Source organism: Eptesicus fuscus, chromosome 24, assembly GCF_027574615.1.
Source record: "Eptesicus fuscus isolate TK198812 chromosome 24, DD_ASM_mEF_20220401, whole genome shotgun sequence".
NCBI lineage: Eukaryota > Metazoa > Chordata > Mammalia > Chiroptera > Vespertilionidae > Eptesicus > Eptesicus fuscus.
The window spans coordinates 426,168-446,003 of record NC_072496.1 but is presented as its reverse complement, the minus strand read 5'-3'; the positions used below and the strand labels follow the sequence as shown (position 1 = coordinate 446,003).

At 61.2% G+C, this 19,836-nt stretch overlaps 1 protein-coding gene across 2 annotated transcripts in view; it reads left to right on the top strand.

Annotated features, from left to right (window-relative positions):
* PPP1R12B (protein phosphatase 1 regulatory subunit 12B) overlaps positions 1-19,836 on the top strand; it is a 72,235-nt gene that overhangs the window by 34,474 nt on the left and 17,925 nt on the right. The window contains exons 1-7 of one of the 2 annotated variants that reach the window (XM_054713000.1): positions 56-71; positions 4,578-4,757; positions 14,352-14,442; positions 14,742-14,942; positions 15,292-15,460; positions 15,558-15,670; positions 16,504-16,545. In XM_054713000.1, coding sequence (XP_054568975.1) covers positions 15,448-15,460; positions 15,558-15,670; positions 16,504-16,545 — 168 coding nt within the window. In that variant the 5' untranslated portion in view covers positions 56-71; positions 4,578-4,757; positions 14,352-14,442; positions 14,742-14,942; positions 15,292-15,447. Of the gene's footprint in view, positions 1-55; positions 72-4,577; positions 4,758-14,351; positions 14,443-14,741; positions 14,943-15,291; positions 15,461-15,557; positions 15,671-16,503; positions 16,546-19,836 lie in introns of those variants that run through there. The other variant, XM_028136971.2, reaches the window with a different exon arrangement.

Below are 19,836 nucleotides of genomic sequence, written 5' to 3'. Positions count from 1 at the left end.
TGTTTTCTTTCTATGACTGAATGGCCCTCAGATCCATCGAGATGTGAGACTCCAAGCTTGGTGCAGAGAAGGTACATGGGCTCCTCCCCTCTCGTCTCTATTTCCTTCTCTGCCAGGGTTCTCTGCCCTGTACCAGCAGCAAGCACAGCCCTTTGCCAGAGCCCTCGAGCTATAAGATCTACTCCATTCGTGTTTTACTCTGGACTTGGCTGCTCACGTGGGGGAATCTGATGCTCTCGCTTACTCTGAATCTCTCTCTCTCCCACCCACACACCTCGGCTGCCTCTGCGTGCTGCGACCCTCGCCGGCAGGTGGTTTAGGTGATGGATGGGCACCCAGGCGCAGGCTTGGACCTGACACTATGTCGGGGTCAGACTTCCGCTTGGTTGGGGGAGTGTCCGCTGGGTAGTGTCAGGACGTGAGCGATAGACGAGCAGCGCTGTTGAGACCCCCTGCGAGGAGGCGCAGCCGGCGCTGGTCCCTGCGCTGCCGCACAGACTCCCTGTCCCCAGCGTCCCGAGGCCGCACCTCTTTGTCTTCAAGGCGGAGGCGTCAGTCTAGCGAGACACGTCCTCCGTCATCGCTGCTCACGCTGGTCCCAGGAGACTGTTCTGAGAGGACAGTGGGGGCCCAGGGGAGAGGAAGCTGCCGTAGCTGCCGGCAGGTCGTTACTCGGGGGGGCTGGTGCTCACGATCCAGGTCCTCAGCCCAGGCTGAGGGTCTGACCAAGGTCGGAGGGCAAGCGGTGGCGGAGGACAAAGGGCGCCTCGGGGTGGGAGGCAGCTTCCTGCCGTGAGCACGTGCTGAGAGAAGACCTAGAACGTGCTTCACATTTGGGGTGTCGAAGCTTTTCTCCTCCAACCCGAAAGCCTGTTTTGGTTTTACAAAACCTGAGGATCTTTTCAGAAGGGAAGAATCTTACACCATCTCTGTTCAAAGAGCAGGTGAGAGCAGACGCGGGTCCGGCCGTGCCGAGCTCAGCACCTTCCAGGCAGAAAGTCCTTCTTACGGCGCAGAAAGGGCGTCTTTGGGTTCAGTAGCGTTGTTTGGTCGCCCCCTCGAGTGCCATCCCTGCCAGACAGGAGGGGCTAAGTGGTGACCAGACCAGTGCCGCCATCGGGTGGTTCTCGCTCACGCTCAGCAGAAACAACCTGCCTGGGTCGCCCACACAGGGGTTTCTAGACTCACAGTTGGAACCACCAGAGGGACTTGGCCCACAGCTCTGGAGGGTGACCCACTCTCTCGTCTGCCATCTCTGCTCCAGCTCTCCAGGCTCTCGGCCTCACTCAGCCTCTCGGAGCTGCTTCTGTAACACGCGGACGGGTGGGGCATGGCCTGTCGACTCGGGTGGGTTGGGAATTGGGTTTTTCTAACAAAATGATTCTCTTCTCTGTCATTTCCCTTCTGGGCCTGACCCTACCATGTTCTCTCTCTGGCTGCACGTGGCCTGTCCTCCACGTTCCTCCCTCCTTGGGTGATTGGCAGGCGCCTGCTTGCTGCCAGTGGCCAGCGCTGGCTGGTCCTTCCTCTTCCCGAGCCGTGCCTCTGTCCTGCCTGCCTCATGGTGACGGGGAGGAGGTGCTGGGCCGCGGCGGGCGGCACGTCCTGAGGAACGCCATGTGTGTGTTTTTCAGTGCTTCCCTTGGTAGGAGTAGTGGCCCCACACGTCCCTCCTTTCAGCCAATTGCAGTTCATCTCCTGCTGCCTCGCCTGTTACCGTGGTCCTCACCTGTCGGGCAGCAGGTGGCGCCTGCCTCTCCTGGCCCCGCGCCCGGCAGTGTGGACACTGCGCACCTGCGCCCACCGCAGGTAAGGCTTCTGGAGCCACTCACTCACGTCATCACAGCGGACGCCTCTGGATGCGCGAGAGACGTGGGCCAAAGAGGCCCGTCCCTCAGAAGCTGCGTGAACTGCGACAGGTCCGTCCCTCGGGAGGCTGCCTTTGCTGTGAGGTCACCTGCCAGCCAGCAGCCTGTTGAACAGTCGCCGCCGTGTGCTCTGTGCCGGGGTTCGGCACCCACGGACTTGACTGCTTCCACCTCATCACCTACTGGTCGTGGCTGCAGCTAAGGGCCCCACATTGTGGTAAATCGCACACCGAACCCCGCGTCCTGACTTCCAGTCTGAGGAGGGCTCTTCCGCTCACCCTCCTGCAGGTGGCACACCCACAGACCGGCAGCACTAGCTCTTATCGCAAAAGGCCTGCAGCTTCCGAACATCCCAGCCAGCGAGTGTTGCTGGAAACTCCGCGGGAAGGGGAGGTGTGTGTGGTCTGAACTCGGTTCCGGGGTGGGGGTGGCGTCCTGGGTTCTGGGTTCTTTTTTTTTTCTTTCTTTTTTATTGATTTTTCACAGAGAGGAAGGGAGAGAGAGAGAGAGCCAGAAACATCGATGAGAGAGAGACATCGACCAGCTGCCTCCTGCACATCCCCCACCAGGAGATGTGCCCGCAACCAATGTACATGCCTTTGACCGGAATCGAACCTGGGACCTTCCAGTCCGCAGACCGACGCTCTATCCACTGAGCCAAACCGGTTTTGGCGGGTTCTGGGTTCTGAGGGCAGCGGACAGGCCACCGAGAGCACAGAGGACCTCAGCGTGGCTGTGCCTGGGTCAGCCCCCTGTGGCCAGGACCCTGTGTGCTTCTGGTCTGGCAAAGGGACTCCTTCTGGGGTCTTGTTTCTCCAGCCGACACAGGACAAGGGGTGTCAGTGACGGCCTTGCTGCTCAGGGCACGCCGCTGGTGCGTGACGGGCACCGTCAGCGACCCGCTTCTCCCCCTAAAATAAGTGGGGCCATCCGTCTGCCAGGAGGGCGGGCTTATGACGGGTGATCAGAACAGCACTGCGCCGTCATGGAGACGCTTAGTGGGTCGTCGCAGTGACGTGGTGTACAGGCATCGTAGACACTCCTCCCCGAGGAAGAAACAGGAACTTGGGGGCTTAGGACGTGTGGGTTTTTGACCAGGCCCATCGCTGCCCTCGCTCCTCCCCAGGCTCCGTTAGGGAGGGAGGCAGGACAGTGGGCGGCGGGGCACTCGCCCACAGGCACAGGTGTCACTGTCGTCGGGAAGAGCCCTCGTTCATGAAAGGGTCTCGCTTTACAGAGGAGGAGACCGGAGACCAACGCCCACTCATCTGCCCGGGTCACAGCGACGCGGGGCCGCGGGGTCTGTCCGTCTCGGGGTCCTGTCTGCTGTTCTGTTTGTTTCCGCCGAGTTCTTATCCTGGGCCCAATCCTAGGGGTCTGCACACAGTGTTCCATTGAAGCGTCACGCGACCCCTGCGTGTGAAGGTACATGACCCCCGTTTTACAGATGACGATCAGAGGCTTACGTTGGCAGAGATTTAGCCCAAGTTGCCCCAAAGCCTCTGGTCCTCTCTCTGGGCTTGCGTACTCGCTGTGAAGTTGCACACGTTTCAGAGTAGCAGCGGGAGTTCCAGTCCACGGTGCAGCACGGTGACGTCCGTAGCATCTCTGCAGCCGGGAGGCCGGGGAGCCGCCCCGGGTGCTGACCGAGAAGGCCTGCAGCTCGGGCTGTGGTCCGTGCTCACAGCCTGCCGGACTTCACCAGCACCTCCTTGGGCGCCTCGAGGTTGGAGGGCCGGCTTCCTCCGAGTGCTGCCTGTGTCTTCGGTCCCACCCGAGAGCTGTCTGCTCTGTCCGCGTCGAGGAGCCTGTGAGACCGTAGGGTCTGGTTATTTGTTTTGCGCGTATTCTGATCACGTGACTCGGAAAGTGAGCTTATAGCTGCTCACCAGCATTCCTGGTCGTCGGAGGAGGCGGTAACAGAACCGCCCTTTAGCATCCCTGATGCTCGTGCCTTTTCTGTCTGTGAGAGTCTGTTGGGATCCGTTACCCCAGCAACGAGCTGTGACATCACCACCGGCGGCTTTTGCGGGGAGAGCCGTGTTGGGACTCACTCTTTGCGAGAAGCAAAGATCGTGTTTTGTGTGAGTGGCTGTCATCGCAGGCTTGTGCGTCCAGAGCCTGCGCGTTTGTTCTGGCTCTCGGTGCAGTGTGGGCAGGCGGGCATCTGGCTCCTGGGAAAAGCGCAGCTGCTGAGCTGGGGCGGGAGGGTGACCGTCCTGGGCTGCAGGTAGCCCAGCCCACAGCGCGGTCCCCGTCCCGGGGGCGTGGGGGGCTCGGGCAGAGGTAGCAGGCATCTCTGCGCAGCCGAGGGGACGTCCCCATCCAGGCTGAGGGACGAGGGGCCGGAGGAGACGAGCGAGGGACCGCAGAGCCGTGTCCAGGGGTGGGCGGCCACCTCTGCTTATCGGGACCAAGTGGTGTGCGGGGTCATTAACGCTCCTGCCCAGGCTGCTTCGCCTGCTGCCAGAGCTAATGGCTTGTTTTCAAATTTAATCTCAGGCAAAAACATTTTTTCATAAAACATCCCTCCTCGCCAGAGGCGGTCTGACTGAATTGCTCACACTGTCCTAAGACCGAAGGGCTCGGAGTTAAAAACCAACAGAGGCAGGATCCGAGCAAGAAGCTGCTCGGCGCAGCCTGTCTCGCGCCCCGTCTCTGCTTGTGGCGCACGCGTCTGAGCGTCCTCTGCTGTCCCTCTGGTTTCAGGGCTCCTCACAGGTCCCTGGCCGACTCCACAGCCGAGAAAGCAGACAGCGTCTCCTCGAGCACCCCTCTGTGTGTGATCACCAACCGCCCCCCGCCCAGCACTGCCAACGGGGTCACCAGTGCCTCTCTGCTGTCCACGCCTGGGACGGACTCCTCCGTGGAAGCCAGGGAGAGACGGAGGTGCGTCACGGGCTGGGTCCATTGGGTTCTCCCGGAGGGGGTGGGGGATGGGACGTCTCCCCGGTCTCACGCATGTTTATGAAAGCAGGTCTTTACATTGCAGTTTGGGTCTTGGGTTTGCCAGGAGATTTTCGGTGGAGATCTGCATTGTTTCTGACTATTGAAGAGAGACGCCTGTCCTGTCAGGGAGACAGCTCTCCCCTTCTGTCTGTCTGCCTGCCTGCCTGTGAGGTCGTGGCAGACAGTGTCCCACTCTGTGATGGAGAACCTGACCTGAGAAGGACCGGCTGCTCTGCTCAGGGTCGTCCACAGTGACCTCTGGCGGCTCAGAAAAGCTGTCAGGGCACAAAAGGCTCAGAGAAATCGAGCAAGGATGTGGAGTTTTGATTCAGTGGAGAGGAATCCCAGAGCAGGGAGTGAGTGACAGCAGGGTGGTGACTGCTGCGTGTCAGGTTCTGCGATGTCTCTGCCTGGAGAGCAGTCGCGCAGACACGGGGAGACGTAAGGTAGGAGGGAGCGGGGTCGGGACCCAGGGACCTGGGGCGATGTGACCAGGAGGACAGCCAGTCTCCCCTCGAAGGGGGCGCTCCACTTGGGAGTTTCAGACCCACCTAAACCTAAACTGAGGCCATGGTTATCCCTGAATTCAGACTAGAAAACGAGGTGCATATCAGAGGAGGGTTTTATTTTGTGAGTGTGAATTTGTGCAAAACAAGCCAGAGACTCTTACCGACGAGATACAACCAGTCCAGGTGTGTGGGTTTATCATAGAGGCCGCTCTGAAACCGTCATGAGAAGAAATGGGAGGGATGCTGGAGTATGCTGGAGGCCAGGGAACAGTGTCTGAGAGGCAGTGCTCAGGGCGAGACCAGGGGAGAGGCGGGGCCAGCGTCCAGGCAGAAGGTACGTCAGCACCGGGCGGGAAGGAAGGGGAAGGCCTGGAGCGCGGGGACAGGCAGGGAGCGGACAGGGCAGCCGGCTCACAGCCAGCTCCATGGGCGCCCGGAGGCACCGTGCTGACAGCTTTATAGACGCAGTTCACCTACCATACGATTTACCCCTTACGTGCACAGCTCAGCGGTTTCCAGTGTGTGCACAGATCTGTGCAGCCGCCACCAGTCAGTGTTAGAACACGCTCGTTCCAGAAAGAAACCCAGACCTCAGCTCTCACCCCTCACCCCATCTAAGGAGCCGGAGCCGAGGCGCCTGGAGAGGCAGGTCCCCGTTCGTGAGTGATGCTGGGAACAGGAAGTTCAGGGGCCGCGCTCGGGACACCTGAGCTGGGAGAGGTGAGGCAGGTAGCGTTTCTGAAAGGCTTGTGTGAAGTAGATTAGATGGAGGAAAAAGCATTTTTGTGGCCAGATCCATGTGTGAAAGTTGGTCACACAAGTTGAACAGGCGACTCAGAGCTGCCGATGGGTCCGCTTGGTGTGGAAGGGGGTGCGGGGCAGAACTTGCAGCCGTTTCCGAGTTTCTGTGTCTGTGGAGTCGTTCTGTTTTATCACGGACACCGAGGCCAGGTCCCACTGGGGTGCGCTGGAGACTACGGCGAGCGAGGCGGGAACTGAACTTCTCTCCCAGCTGCGGGGACCCGGGTGTGTCAGCTCGGATGAGTTCACCCAATCAGACATATCATTTAAGCTGTTACGGAATCAAAGCTGTTTAATTTCTCCCTCTAGACAAACATGAAAGGGGGAAAATCACATGTTTTGAAAACAGCTCACTTTTCCTTCTGAAGGAGCTGGCGGGTGCCGTCTGGGGAAGCTCGCGCTGGGGGTTGTGGCGAGGCCTGGTGCGCAAGTCCACTTGGGAGCATTCGTGGCCTTTGTGGTAAATTGGGCTTTAAAACTGGCCTGGCCAGACCTGGCCTGTGGGCAGCTCCCTCGGAGGGGATCCCTCGGAGGGGATCCCCGGAGCAGGCGGGCTGGGCGGGTCTGACGGGACCTGCACACCTGGCTCCTCCGAGAACCTGTGTTCTCACGGCCGGCGGTGTGCACGCCTGGTGGCCAATGACCGCCTCCCGGTGTACCCTGTTCTTTCCCGAGGGGTGAGCTGCAGCTGGGCCCCGAATGGCCGGAGCCAGGGCCCAGGGATGCCTGGGACACCGCAGGGAAAACAAGGGAATGGCAGCCCTGGCTGTTCCGAGGGATGCGGGCAACGTTTCTTTTCTTTCTTCCTCCTGCATTCCCCGAGCTGCAGCGTGATAAGGGGTGACCACTGTGATGGGGTGGGGGCAGAAGGAGTTGCGAACAACACACTCCAGGGACAACAGTCTCTCGTGACGTGAGTCTGTGAGCGACCGTCAGCCCTGAGGATTAACGGTCCATCCAGATGCGAGGTTTGCAGGATTCTGGGTCATTTTTGATTTTGCCGCAGAAGCTCCGGGCAGGGCTTGCACCACAGTTCTCTCTCTCAGGAAGGCACGGTCTTGGATTTACAAAGTCCCTTTTTCACCCTGAACAGCTCGCGTGGGCTCCTGCATCCTCGTCACGTTAGGTGGACATGCTGAGGCCCTGAGGGGCGTGATGGCCCTGTCACACCTGGAGTCAGGCACCCACACCTCTTCCTCCTCACAGAGCTCACCAACCATTTCCTCCTCGAGATTTAAGGATGAAGGTTTGGATGGGGGCCATCGGTCTGAGGCTGCAGCCAGGCGTGCAGCAGCCCTCCCTCCCCCAGGCACTGAAATTCCTGCCACGCACCCTGTCCCGGGGCTCCCGGGGCTCCCGGCGCTCCCGGAGCAGCGGCCATCTGAGAGGGGGCCTCTGAGAGGGCGGGCGGGCGGCTGGCAGAGCCTGCGGGGACGCAGCCAGGTGGCAGCTGTCACAGTGGACTGGCCTCATTTTCCAAAGCTCCAAGTTTTCCTTAGCAACAAAGTGTCAACAGCCCCTGGGCTAATATTAGACTCTGAGTGCCGGCCTCTGACCCTCTCCTGCTGCTGCTCAGCGGCGCCCCCGCCCCCGCCCCCCACCCTCCCTGAGTCTTCTCTCTTCCTTTTTATGGGTGCCCTTCCCTTTCTTCATAGAAACGGCTCACAGTATTTCTGCACAAGAAGGTGAATGGTTTTTCTTGCCCCAAACAGCCCCCCTGCAACTCTGCTTTGCTGGGTAGGATAGGCCAGGCCTGGCTTGAGTCCCACACGCCATGTAGCGACCTCAGAGCCTGGGGTCTTCTAAGCTACATGCTTATTCCCGCTGGTGTGACGCTGTCAGCAAAGTGACGGCCTCATCCTGGGAAGGCTGGCAATGTAAACCGTGAAACGCTGAGTCATGGTTTTTAAAAGCATTTGACTCATCTCTGTCTCCAGGCTAAAGACAGGCAGTTGTCAACTCATAAAGGGCTCCAAAGAGAGGCCTCCAGTCTGTCAATTATTGTTGCAAATGAGCCTTTTCCCGCCCTGAGAGACTCGCCAAGGCCTCGCTGACAGGAGCCGTCCTTCCTACGCGGAGGTTGCACGGGACGGGGTGGGGGTCAGCAGCCGTCGGTGCGTTTTCTGCCGTGTTCCCCTCCTGGGGTCTGGTTGTCATGTGACTCGTCACCAGGGGCCTAGAGGGTGTAGAGGGTGCATGTGGTTCCTGCGGGGTGTGGCTGGGATCTGCTGCCGTGTCGCCGTGCGCTCGCGCGCCCAGGTGGGTGCCAGTGCTCCATCTCCGGGAGGCTTGTGGTTGCCCTCCCTGCATGCCTGTGGCCACACAGAACAGAGCGTGTCCAGAGAAGTCACTGTCAGGTGAGGTGACGAGGGGCGCTGTGGGCTGGGGACAGCGCCGCTGCGGCCGGGGTCTCAGGCAGGCGGCGGAGTGACTGCTGGTGCATCAGGGTGAGGAACACGTTTACAGTGGCTTGTGTGACGGTTGCATCACCATGCGTTTTACTGAACAAACCATTGAGTGTGCGCTCCCGGGTGTATGAATGCGTCTTGGTGACTCTGGTGCCCGGGACCCAGGAGAAAAGGCCGGGGCGATGCCAGCTGGGTCACCACAGTGAGGTGCAAGGTCTTGACTAAAAGTCTGTTATCTTTCTCCGGATTTCTGTTGCTCAGCACAGCTAATGAGACCGGACTCACTCATTTCCCCAACACGGTGCATTCACCACACAGGTCCTCCCACCGGCCAACGTTCAGGAGTGGGGGCTTACAAGTGGCCCCCGCACAGGACTCCCATGTCCAGAGGGAGGCCAGGCCCCGTGTCTGGCTCTGTCCCCGCTCCCAGCACCTCAGGGAGCCAGCAGTCACCTGACCCCTGCTGCTCAGGGTCCTTATCAGGCCCTGTCTATGGTTAGTCTCCTTCTGATAAGGCGCTTCTTTTTTCAGAGTGTGAGCGTGGTAGCACCCGGGAGGGACCAGTGTGCCCTCACTCAGCCCCCCTCTCCCAGTCGGGTGTCCGTGTAGCACAGGCAGTCGCTGTGACAGCCCCATGAAGTAGGCTGTGCTTCCTGGGGAGGGAAGGACAGCCAGGGTGGCCCCCGTTTGCTGATCGGCTCTGGGGGAGCTACTGCCCAGGTGCAGCCAGGGAAGGAGCCTGCTCCAGCCGCGGGGGCCGGGTTCCTGGTTGTAAGGAAACCCGAGGGCAGGGGGTGGCCTCTGCTCGGGGGAGGAACTGGGGCGCCTTGCCCAGGCCTCTGCTTGGAGCGTCAACATCCAGGTACTGTTTCTGCTCGGCCCTTGTTCTTCCTGTGGTCCTTCGGGAAGCGGTTTGGTTGCAGATGTGTGTGGGGGAGGGGGGGTGCGGCTGGGGAGGGGAAGGGGAGCAGGGGCGAGACCAGGTCGCCAGCCAGAACAGTGTGGAGCTGCTCCGGAGCCTGTAACGCCCCTGACGAACCTGACCGTGAGCCCTGACTGAGCGCCCAGGGGTCAGGGCCTCGGGGCTTCTCTGTAGGAGGAACCGGGGGCGGTCATGTGGCCTGTACGTCGATGGCAGGACACGGGCGGCTGTATTCCCTGCCCTTTATGTTGCGTGATGATGTGTGTGCTAAGTAAGTGAAGGTGCTTGGGGCAGGAGCTCGCTGGGTAGTCGGGGCAAGACGGAGACGCTGGTGCCAGAGGAGGAAGGCGGCTCCCGGTGCGGCAGGGAGCTGTCGGTGAGAGGCCGGCGCTGGGTCTGGGTGCGAGCTGTCTGCTTACCGCAAGACTGCCGCACGGGATAGTGGAGGTGAGCATTTCCTGTGCGTGTGAGATGGACGCCCTCTGACTGGTGTTGGATGCTCCGAGGACGAGTTTCCAGGCAGAATTCACAGTCCTGCTGGGTCATCCCAGCCCCACGGCCATGCTGTGTCTCCGTGTCTGCAGCTGTGCACCAGGGAGAAAGCCTGGGCATGGTTACGGGGGCCCCTCTGGCCACGCCGAGGCCTGTCACCCCTCTGCTGAGCACGGTCCTGTGCACACGAGACCCCTGCACCCGCCCCACTGCACCAGGGCGCCCCCGGGTGCTGCTGCTGCTCTGATCTTGGGTGGGTGACTAATCCACATGGAAGCTCCCTGCGGGTGCTCTTTTATTGGGTTTCTTGCACAGTGAGCCTACACAAGGCAGGCTTGAATAAAAGTTGCTGAGGGTGTGCAGTGCCCGCCGTGTCCAGCAGATGGCAGCAGAGGGGCGTCTGGGGCCTGTGGGCTCCTGCACAGGTGAGGTATTGGGGCAGAGCGAAGGTCCCTCCTGGGGCGCCCTGTGTGGAATGGCCCTTGGGCGCTTCTTCATGTGACAGCTGCCGAGGTTTAAGCACCTGGGTTGCCAGGCATTCTCCTGGGGCCTTGTGACCCCTTCTTCTCCAGCCCCCTCTGTCCTTCCGTTTGTGTCCCTTCGGGTTTTTTCTTCCGTGTCGGTCCCAGGCCTCCCCCGTCTTCACAGGCCCTTCCCCCCACAGGTGTCCGTGTCCTCGCTCCCCGCCTCGCCGCTTGGAGCTTGGCCGCTGGGAGCTGTGGCCACAGCCACTTCTGGGCACTATTTTCCTTCCCTCATTTCCTCATCCAAAAAGGACAAGTTGGCTGTGTGTAAATTACACCCCAGGAAACCTTGACTTAGAACGCGCCCGCTGCTGAGTCTTAATTACAGGAATGTGAGTCACCTGGGGTGTGGGCGTGGACGGGAGGGAATAAGCTGTTTCATAGGCCTTCTCAGAAGGGCGCGGGGGCCCTCCCTCCACCGGGCCAGGACCCTGAGACAGCAGTCTGGGACCTCGCGCTGCTCTGGGGAAAGGTCGGTTGTCACCTGACTGCAAGGAGGTGAGTGTGCAGCACCGGTCCCCCAGGTCTGGGTGCTTCTTACCCCTCCGTGTGCCCTCTTCACAGCGGCCTTCTCCCTGGGTTCCTCCCTTAGCGCTGAGCACAGCCTGCAGGCTCACCAGCTAGGATACAGTGTATGTCTCATGGATCTCATACTGTTTGGTCAGTGCTCTGTCATTAACATCATCTGTTACAGTTAAAAGTTTTAGCTGCACAAGGTCCAGCCCAAGTTAAAAGTTGTCCAAGGAAGCAAACAAGTGCCTGCCCCCCCCCCCCCCCCCCCGCGGGGCTGTGGGGGCCAGTCCGTTCTTTCCAGGCACATGACCCTGGACAGCGTCCGTGTTTGCGAGTCTAAGGAAGACGAAGTCGTCCCTCCTGTCTTCGTTTGCATTTCATGATTATTAGTGGAAATAAACGTTTTCTTCCACGTTTACAGGCTTTTGGAGTTTCCTATTTTGTAAATTTCCTGAATGTGCTTTGCTGATTTTTTTCAGTTGGGTTTTTTACTCTTTTTTAAATTGCTATAAGTTCTTTACATATTCAAGATACTAATATTTCCCAACTTGTGTATCTTTTACTTTCGTTTTGTCTTGTAATGTCTATATAGTGTTCTATAATGGATCTTCCATCTCTATTTAACTCTTCTCCGTACTGTTTGAGATTTGGGTTATTTCCAGGACTTCCCTTTTTTAAAAACTAAACAAACAAAAAAACCCCCAGCGCTGGAGCCGAGTCTGACCTGGCCTGGCTGTGGTCAGTGATCAGTGCAGGGCAGTTGGCTGGTCCAGCTGGTCCAGCCTGTGGGGGTGAAATTAATCAGCTCTCGCTGGCCATTTGGGGCTGGAGTCTGCCATTGCTGCTCCGGAACACCCGCTGACCCCTGAGCTAACTGTACGGTGACCTACATAACGAAAACCGTGCCGTTGGTGGCAGTGGCTTTGGCACTTGAGGCTGGAGTGTTTTAATGGAGCAAACGTTCAGAAGTACCGTACACGAATTCGGGGTGACAGTACTTCCCAGGTAGGTCGCAGCCACGCCAGACCCCGCGGTCTGTAAAGAACAGTGTCCTCTGAGCCTAGGGCAGGGTCCGCAGGCTTCCTCCGAAGGGCCGTGAGGATTTGGCTGCTGTAGCTCTGTGGCCACCCTCCTCTCAGCTCGCCCTTTGGTCTATGTATCGAGTAGGAGCTGTCGAGTAGCCTGCACAGCCTAAAATACCGACTCTCTGCGACGTTCCTTTCTGATCCGAACCTTCACCGCTGTCAGTCGCCCGCGAGGCAGGTTTTGCCCCCATGGCCGACGGGGACAGGCACCCCAAGGGCAGGTGAAACTGTGTCCAGGACTCCTCCCCGAGCTGCATCCCGCGTCTTCCTCCCTGCGCACTCCGACCTCCCCGCGAGACGGGAGTATTGATCGGACAGTGATGAACTAGCATCTCTTGCAGTGTTTGGGAACTGTTACCGGCACTGGCTCTGCTGAGCCCAGAACCTGCCTTCCTGCCCCCTTCCCTCCTCCTGCTCCTCCTGCTCTGTGGCAGCTTCCCTCACGGACCTGGCCTCTGGCTGGGTGGCAGCCGCCAGCATTTTGGTGCCCAGGAAGTGGGCACTGAGGCTGCGTCTTCCCGCAGCCACACACCTCTCTGGCCATCCACCCCCACACGTCTTTGACCTTCCGCCGCAATGCAGGCCTGCGCAAGGAGGTACAGTCTGTGGTCTCGGGGCTGTCGTGGCCGAGGGCAGAGGGAGTGGGGGTTCAGGGGAGGCAGCTGGTGCTGCCCCTGTGTGTGTCCCAGGTGGGAGCCAGCACCGCCTCCTGCAGCCTGTGAAAGTGCAGGCCCGCCGCCACAGTGCCTCCGAGGAGCAGGGAGGGAGGGAGGGAGGCTTTACTGGAGGAGTCACGTCAGCTGCTTTTCAGCGTCACTGCAGGCTGCCTGCCATGTGGTTCGTGGGAGATGAGATGGGTCCGGGGTTCGGGTCGTTTAAGTGGGTTCTCGGGCTGTGCCGTCCAGTGTGGGAGCCGTAGCCATGTGGAGCTTTGAGCCTTAAATTAATTTAAAATCAAGCTTCTCCGTCACACCGGCTGCATGTGAGTGCTCGCTGGCCACCCGTGACAGTGACCGTCGCGCAGGACGGCAGGTGCCGGGCCTGCTGGAGTGTGTCTCCCGGAGCCGGCTGCAGAGTGTGGTGAGAGCCTCCGTGGAGGACAGGCCGATGGTCCAGAACCCACAGGCCTGGGCCTCACTGTAGTTAACACCCTCACAGCACAGGGCAGACGCGCCCCTTCTGTGGAGACACTTAGGATCTGCCGGCCTCTGAGCGCCTTCCCACACGCAGTGCAGCCCCCCCTCCCCCCCCAGGACTTGCTGCACTGAAAGCTGGGCGTCCGGACCTTCTGACCCCCTGCACCCACCTTGCCCACTCGCCACCCTGCCCCTGGCACCACCACTCTGTTCTCGGTACCTGAGCTCGGGGTTTCTAGGTTCCAGTGGAAGAGACACGACTGGTCTCTCTGTCTGACTTGTTTCACCTCCAGTAGCTGTGCCCTCGGGTCCCTCCACGTTGTTGCAAATGGCAGGGCTTCCTTCTCGTCACGGCTGAGCCATGTCTCACTGTGTACGTGCCACATCTTTAGTGTTTTTGTTTCCTTCGGATAAATGCCTAGGAGTGGGATTGCGGGGTCCAGAGGCAGTTCTGTTTTTCATTGTTTGAGGAAACTCCGTATTTGTTCCACGGAGGCCGCCCCAGTCTGCATTCCCCCCAGCAGTGCAGGGGCCCCCTCCCTCCACATCATCGCCAGCACTTGTGGCTGTTGATTTACTGATGACACCGTTCTGACAGGCGTGAGGTGGCCCCTCACTGTGGTTTTGATTGGCATTTTCCTGATGGTGAGTGGCCTTTAGCACCGTACCTGTGGGCATCTGTACATCTTCTTTGGATAAAGGTCTATTCAAATCCTCTGCCCATTATGTGACCAGATCCCCAAATAGAAATGTGAATAGGCCTGAGTGTAGTCAGGAAATGGAGCCCCGACTTCAGACCTTTCAGACGCTTCGCTGGTGAGCGCTCAGGGACTCAGGAGGACGGACCCCAGTCTGACGCGCTCACAGAAATAGGTGAGGAGACCCTCCTCTCAGCGCGCCCGCCGTCGCTCCAGAGTGGCCGTCACGGTGGGAGTTACTGCAGTCTCTCCCGGGAACGGCAGGGAGAGCCCCGAACTAACAAGACGGGGTCTGTGTGAGCGATGAGCTTGTCCCAAGGACTCAGTGCTGCTTTGTTGGCCGTTTTTCCACCACCTCTGCCGGCTTCCGCCTTCGCTCCTCGCAGGTGGGAACCACATGAGGGTGCAGACACCTCGTCTTCCTCACTGTGCCCATCCCTCCGCAGGTCGTATCTGACTCCCGTCCGTGATGAGGAGGCCGAGTCTCTGCGGAAAGCACGCTCCAGGCAAGCCCGGCAGACCCGGAGGTCGACGCAGGTGGGTGTGGCCTCCTTTCTGTCCTTTGTCCTTTCCTGTCCATTGACGGCCCGAGCGTCCCCCCATGAGGGACTGGAGCGCAGGGCTGTCACTGACCCTTGCAGCGCTGCTACCTGGCGATGAGGAGCACCGAGGCTCGGCTGTCCTCGGGGACAGGGCTGGGAAGCCAGAGGGCCCTCCCCGGCTCTGCACACTCGGGGTTGACTTTAAGCCCGTGTTGCTGGTGAGGGCCTCATTTGGAGCTGGGATGTGGGGTCCTGGTCAGGCTGGCCCCTCTCTGATCTGTCCTCTCTCCCCAGGGAGTGACTCTGACAGACCTGCAGGAGGCAGAAAGGACCTTCAGCCGGTCTCGGGTGGAGCGGCAGGCTCAGGACCAGCCTGGCCAGAAGCTGGGTACCGAAGGGCTGGAGGGCCGCGCCGAGAGGCATGAGACGTCCACAGTCCCTGCCAAGGACACCGGGGAGGGCCGCCAGCCCTGGGGCCGGGGTCAGGAGGAAGAGGTGAGCTCGTGAGGCCACAGGCTTGTGCTGGGCGTGTGGGTTGGGTCTCCTCCTAAGCTCGGCTGCTGCTCCGAAGGCAGATGCTGGTTTCCTGTGTGGACCTCTCAGAGCTTCATCCTGAGGCCCTTGTCCTTCTATTTCATTCCAAACTTGGGGGTTTTCTCCAGCGTCAGGGCCGCCTGTGCCCTCGGCCAGGCCATCGCCTTCTCCTTTCCGGCTAATGAACTAGCTTTAGCTGCTTCCTGAGCATCTGCTGCTGGTGACCCTCGTGGGTGGAAAAGCCCCTCAGCAAGCCCGCGGTGCGCCCTGTGGTGGGGCTGGAACTAACGTCTCCTGTGGCTGCCCCCAGCCCGCGTGCCATCGCCTGAGGGGTGCAGCTCAGCCAGACAAGCCCACCACCGCCGTGTTCCCAACCACCTCGAGACCCACCCTCTATACCAGCTCCCGCCTGCTGCGGACGAGCGGACCGGCAGCCCCCGACGCTGAGAGCTCAGAGGCCAAGGATATGGACAGAGACGGTGCGTAGAGCTCCCGGAAGTGCAGCCTCCGGGGAGTTTCCAGACAGCGTCCTCGGGCCGCACCCTGGGTCCTGTGCTCACTCCTCTCTCCCCGCAGAGAGTGAAGAGGCAGGTGTGGACGACCCGGGCGCCGGGGGGCTGTCCGTCCGCGAGCGGAGGCGGCCCCGGGAGCGGCGGAGAGGCACGGGCATCAGCTTCTGGACGAAGGACGTAAGTGGACGGTCTGCTGGCACCTGTCCCAGCACCTGGTCGCCCTCCGTGCCGAGGTCAGAGGCCCACCCGTGGCCCAAAGGTGCAGGTGGCAGGGAGTGTCTGTGGGAACTCGTGTGGGACTCGTTAGGGTGTTCCTGGGGGCCCAGTGCCTGGAGCGGTGCAGGCACACAGTAGGTACTCAGTCACGACGGGTGATGCGTGAAAACCGCTGTTTGCAACCTGGAAGCTAGCCTAGCCCTCAGCGCCTCCCTGTCCCAGAGCCGTGCCGCCCTGACCTCCTCGCAGGGGTGGCAGTAGGAGCTCGGGCACCACAGGAAGTAAGCAGTCCTCCGGCTCGGCCTCACTCTTTTGGAGGAAAAAGGAAGGGATCATAAAACCATGTTGAGGAAGGAAAACAGTACAGAGCAGGTTGAGTCTGGCATTGCACAAAGGCAGGCGCCCCTGCGCCCCTGGCTGCAGACCCGTCCGGAGCTGGAAGTCGCCCCTTCTCGCTCCCCGCCTCTCACCCCTCCCTCCACCCCCCTCCCCGCTCCGTCACTCAGACCCCTGGTTCCCAGCGGCTCCTTTGAAGTGAGCTGAGCCGTTCGGTGGGGGAGAAGGACAGTGTCACGTGTGGAGCTGTGCTCTAGGGAGACGCTCACAGCCGGGCCGTCGGCTGCCTGTCGACAGAGGGGACAGAGCTCTGTGTTTCCGAGTTCTTCCCAGGCAGCAGGACGTCCCGAGCTGTCTGCACCCCCAGGCGTGTGTCGGGGTCATTGACCGCTGACCCTCCTGCTCTCGAGGCGTCTGTGACGGTGACCCTCTTGTTTTTCTTACTCTTTCCTTTTCAGGAGGAGGAAGCTGATGGCTCTGAAGAGGTGAAGGAAGCGAGGGTAAGTGACAGCCAGCGAGGTGTCCCCCGGGCTGCTCACACGCACACCTCAGCAGGAGGGCAGGCCGCCAGAGCCTGACGCGGGCCGTGCGAGGCAGCGTCCTCGGGCCCCAGGCGGGGGCGGCTGTGACGCCCGTGAACCGTTTCCTCCGCTTCCTGCCTCCTGCGATGGGCAGCGGCTGCAGGCTGCCTCCTCTGTCCTCCCGTGTGGCGCCCGGGGGGCCTCTCCGAGGCTTTAGATGGCAGTGGAGGCAGCACCGCATCTGTCTGTCACCAGCACTGGGATGTGGAGAGGGGCTCTGGCTGGAGGCCTGCCTCTGCTCTCGTGGCGACAGAGGACAGGCCTGCCCTGCATCTCTAGGGCACCAGGACCTGCCCTGCATCTCTAGGGCACCAGGCGGGATGCCTAGACGGTGGAGACTTTGCTTAGTCAGCCTCGTGCCTGGTGTTACCAAAGCCTGTCCCCATTGGTCACTTCATGAGCCACTGAGACCGGGAACACACCGCCGACGGGGTCTGGGCAGCCGGCTGGTGGCTGTCACATCAGGTGGGCAGCAGCCTGCAGGTGTCCCGACGGCCTTAGCTCGCTCCGTGAAAGAGAAGTGAGCCTCATCCTAACGTGAGGAAGGCTGTTCCGGTCTCCCCTGAGAACTCGCTGGCGGTGAGGAGCGCCTGTCTCCTGTGCTGTGCACCTGCGCGGGCCGGGGAGGCCTCGCCCCGCGTGCTCCGCCTGCCCCTCTGTGGGCCTGCGCTTGGCTGTCCCCCTCTGCTCCTCGCAGCGTCTGTCCTGTGACTGGACCCGTCACTCGGAGGCACTGGGGGCCGACAAGGACGATGGTGCCCCACGGACGGGCCCTGTGTTAAAGGGACGGGCGAAACCAGGTCAAAGTGGTGGAGTCACTCGCCTCGGCTTTGGGGGACTCAGAGGTGACGGGCTGGGAGCCTCTTGTTACAGTGAAGGAAACCGAGGCCCCGACAAGTTAGGGTTCAGGGACCTGGCTGCTCGCGCCGCGGGGCTGCAGGGAGGCAGACGGCCAGGCTCACGGCCTCTCCCACGGGCGTTCCACTCAGCAGGTTACACAGGGTCGCCTTCCACGGCATCTCCGCTTCCGATGAGGCTGCTCTGGTGTTGGGTGCGTGTGCGGTGTGTGTGAGACAGCGTGTTTCCGGGGTCAGGACGGCACCAGCAGGTGGTCGGACAGGCCTTGTTGGGGAGGCCTCGTGCAAGCGTAGACCTGAAGGGAGGGTAGGGGCCGCGTGGATTTAGGGGTGCAGTGTTGTCGTTGGGACGGCGCTGGCAGAGAGACGGGCAGGAGTGCCCGACATCCCTGAGGAGAGGTCGGGGCCCATGTGGCTGAGCAGAGAGCAGACGGCGTAGACGGGGGAGGCTGTGGGGCCGTGAGCTGGAGACTTGGGGAGCAGATTTGGGCTTAGCTTGGGGAAGGCTTAGCTTAGCGGCCTCAGGGACCCTGAATTCCTGCTGCTCGTGTCAGAAATGGGACTGAGACCCCGAACTCCTATCACAGCCGGGCTCCCGTGGGGCTGTCCGTGGGCCTTCAGTCGGTTTAAGTGTCCGGGGACGCCTGTTAGGACGAGGGCGGACGTGCTAAGCTGCAGCCAGCGCACCACTCGGCTCCCAGCCTCCGTTCCCTCGTGTACATGGGGTGCTGCCAGGCCGACCCTGGAGCCGTGCATGGAAGTGACAGCACATTTAAATATTGGGGTGCTGGGGGCCCATTGAGTGATCCTCCGAGCCTAGGTCCCTAAGTCGGGATGAGAGGGAGGCTTTCGCTGACCTTAGAATCCGGTGATCTGACGTCATTCCTAGTTCCGCAAAGAATAGGTGACTTGGGCGTCAGAGAGGCGCCCAGGCTCCCCCGAGGCGTGTCGTGTCTGAGATGTCCCAGGTGACGTCTGAGAAGTGGATTGACAGGGGCTGCAGGAGCGGGAGGGGCGGGACGACGGGAAGGGCAGGAGTGGGGCTGGTGCTCCCACTCGCTCGGAGCCTGGGGAGCCCCGCTCCAGTCGGCTCCCTAAGTTCCCCGCCCTGTTTCCCCGGTGTCCCCCAGCTCCAGCCCCCCGAGGAAGTAGCAGCCCCATCCCTGCGGCCCTGGCTTTCCCAGCCTGCGTCTAGCCTTCGCTGGACCCCGCCCCCACCAACCCAAGCAGTGCTTCCAGTCTGGTTCCTTAACCTCGGAGCCCCTTCCCTGCTGGTGCCCGTGACCTCCGTCCCCTCCCAGCTCTTGTCCTTTTAGGTAGAATCCCAGCCTGAGCCTCCCGCTCGGCCCAACTGCCTAATATGGTAAGGTATGCCCCGCGAGGCGGGCCAGGCCAGGCCAGGCGGCTGCCTGGGAGACGGCCGGCTGAGCCTGAAGACACGGAGGTGAGGTGCCGTGCAGACGGGAGACTCTGTGCTCCGGTAGCAGCACCGGCCTGTTCAGAGCAGCCTCCTCCTCGCAGAGGCAACGAGGCGGCATCGCTGTTCCTCTCTCAGCCTCTTCGCCTCGGAGAGGGCGGTGGCCAGCTTGCCCCAGGACGGGGCCTCTGAGAAGTCTGAGGGGTGCTAGGATCCTGTGCTCGTGGGGACGGGCCCCTCAGCGATGGCGTCACATCAGCCCCCGGGGACGGGCCGTGGGGGAGGAGGCGGCCGTGGAGAGTCAGCAGCCGCACAGCCGTGTGTGGGGCAGCTTTCCACCCGGAGCTGCTGATGTCCCCTCCAGAGGTGACCCCTATGCACCCTCCCCCACCTCCCCCCCCGCCAGGGTCACATGTGCCTTCCACTCCCAAGGCCGCCCTGGGCGTCTCAGAACCCGTCCTTTGGCATCTTCCTTTTAAGGATCCGATTAGTTTTAGGTCGTGCTGTTGCCAAGGAGACCCGGTCGTCGGCGCAGTCTGTTCCCTGGAGAGGCTGTAGCTTTGGACCCACTGTCCCGCGGCCCGTGCCTTCCGCCCCAGCAGGACTCTGTTGGGAGCAAGCTCCGTCCTGCTCTCTGTTCGGCCTTTGGCTCCTCAGGCAGGGGTGAGGAAGGGGTATCAGCCACCAGGACGGCCCGTCACCCCGCCCTGTCTCCCGCCTCTTCCTCTGCTGCCGCCTCGGGCGCTCGGGCGTTAGTGGCCGCGGCTCTGTCTCCTGTGGAGGGACCTGAGGAGCTCGGCCCGTTGTCGTGGAGACGGGTTCCGAGCACAGGGCCGTGGCTCGAGCAGCTGGGGGTCTGGCCGAGGTCAGGGCTGTGTGTCGCGTGTGACAGTCGCCGTGCGGTTATCCGAGTCCAAAACCGACTTGATTTTACCT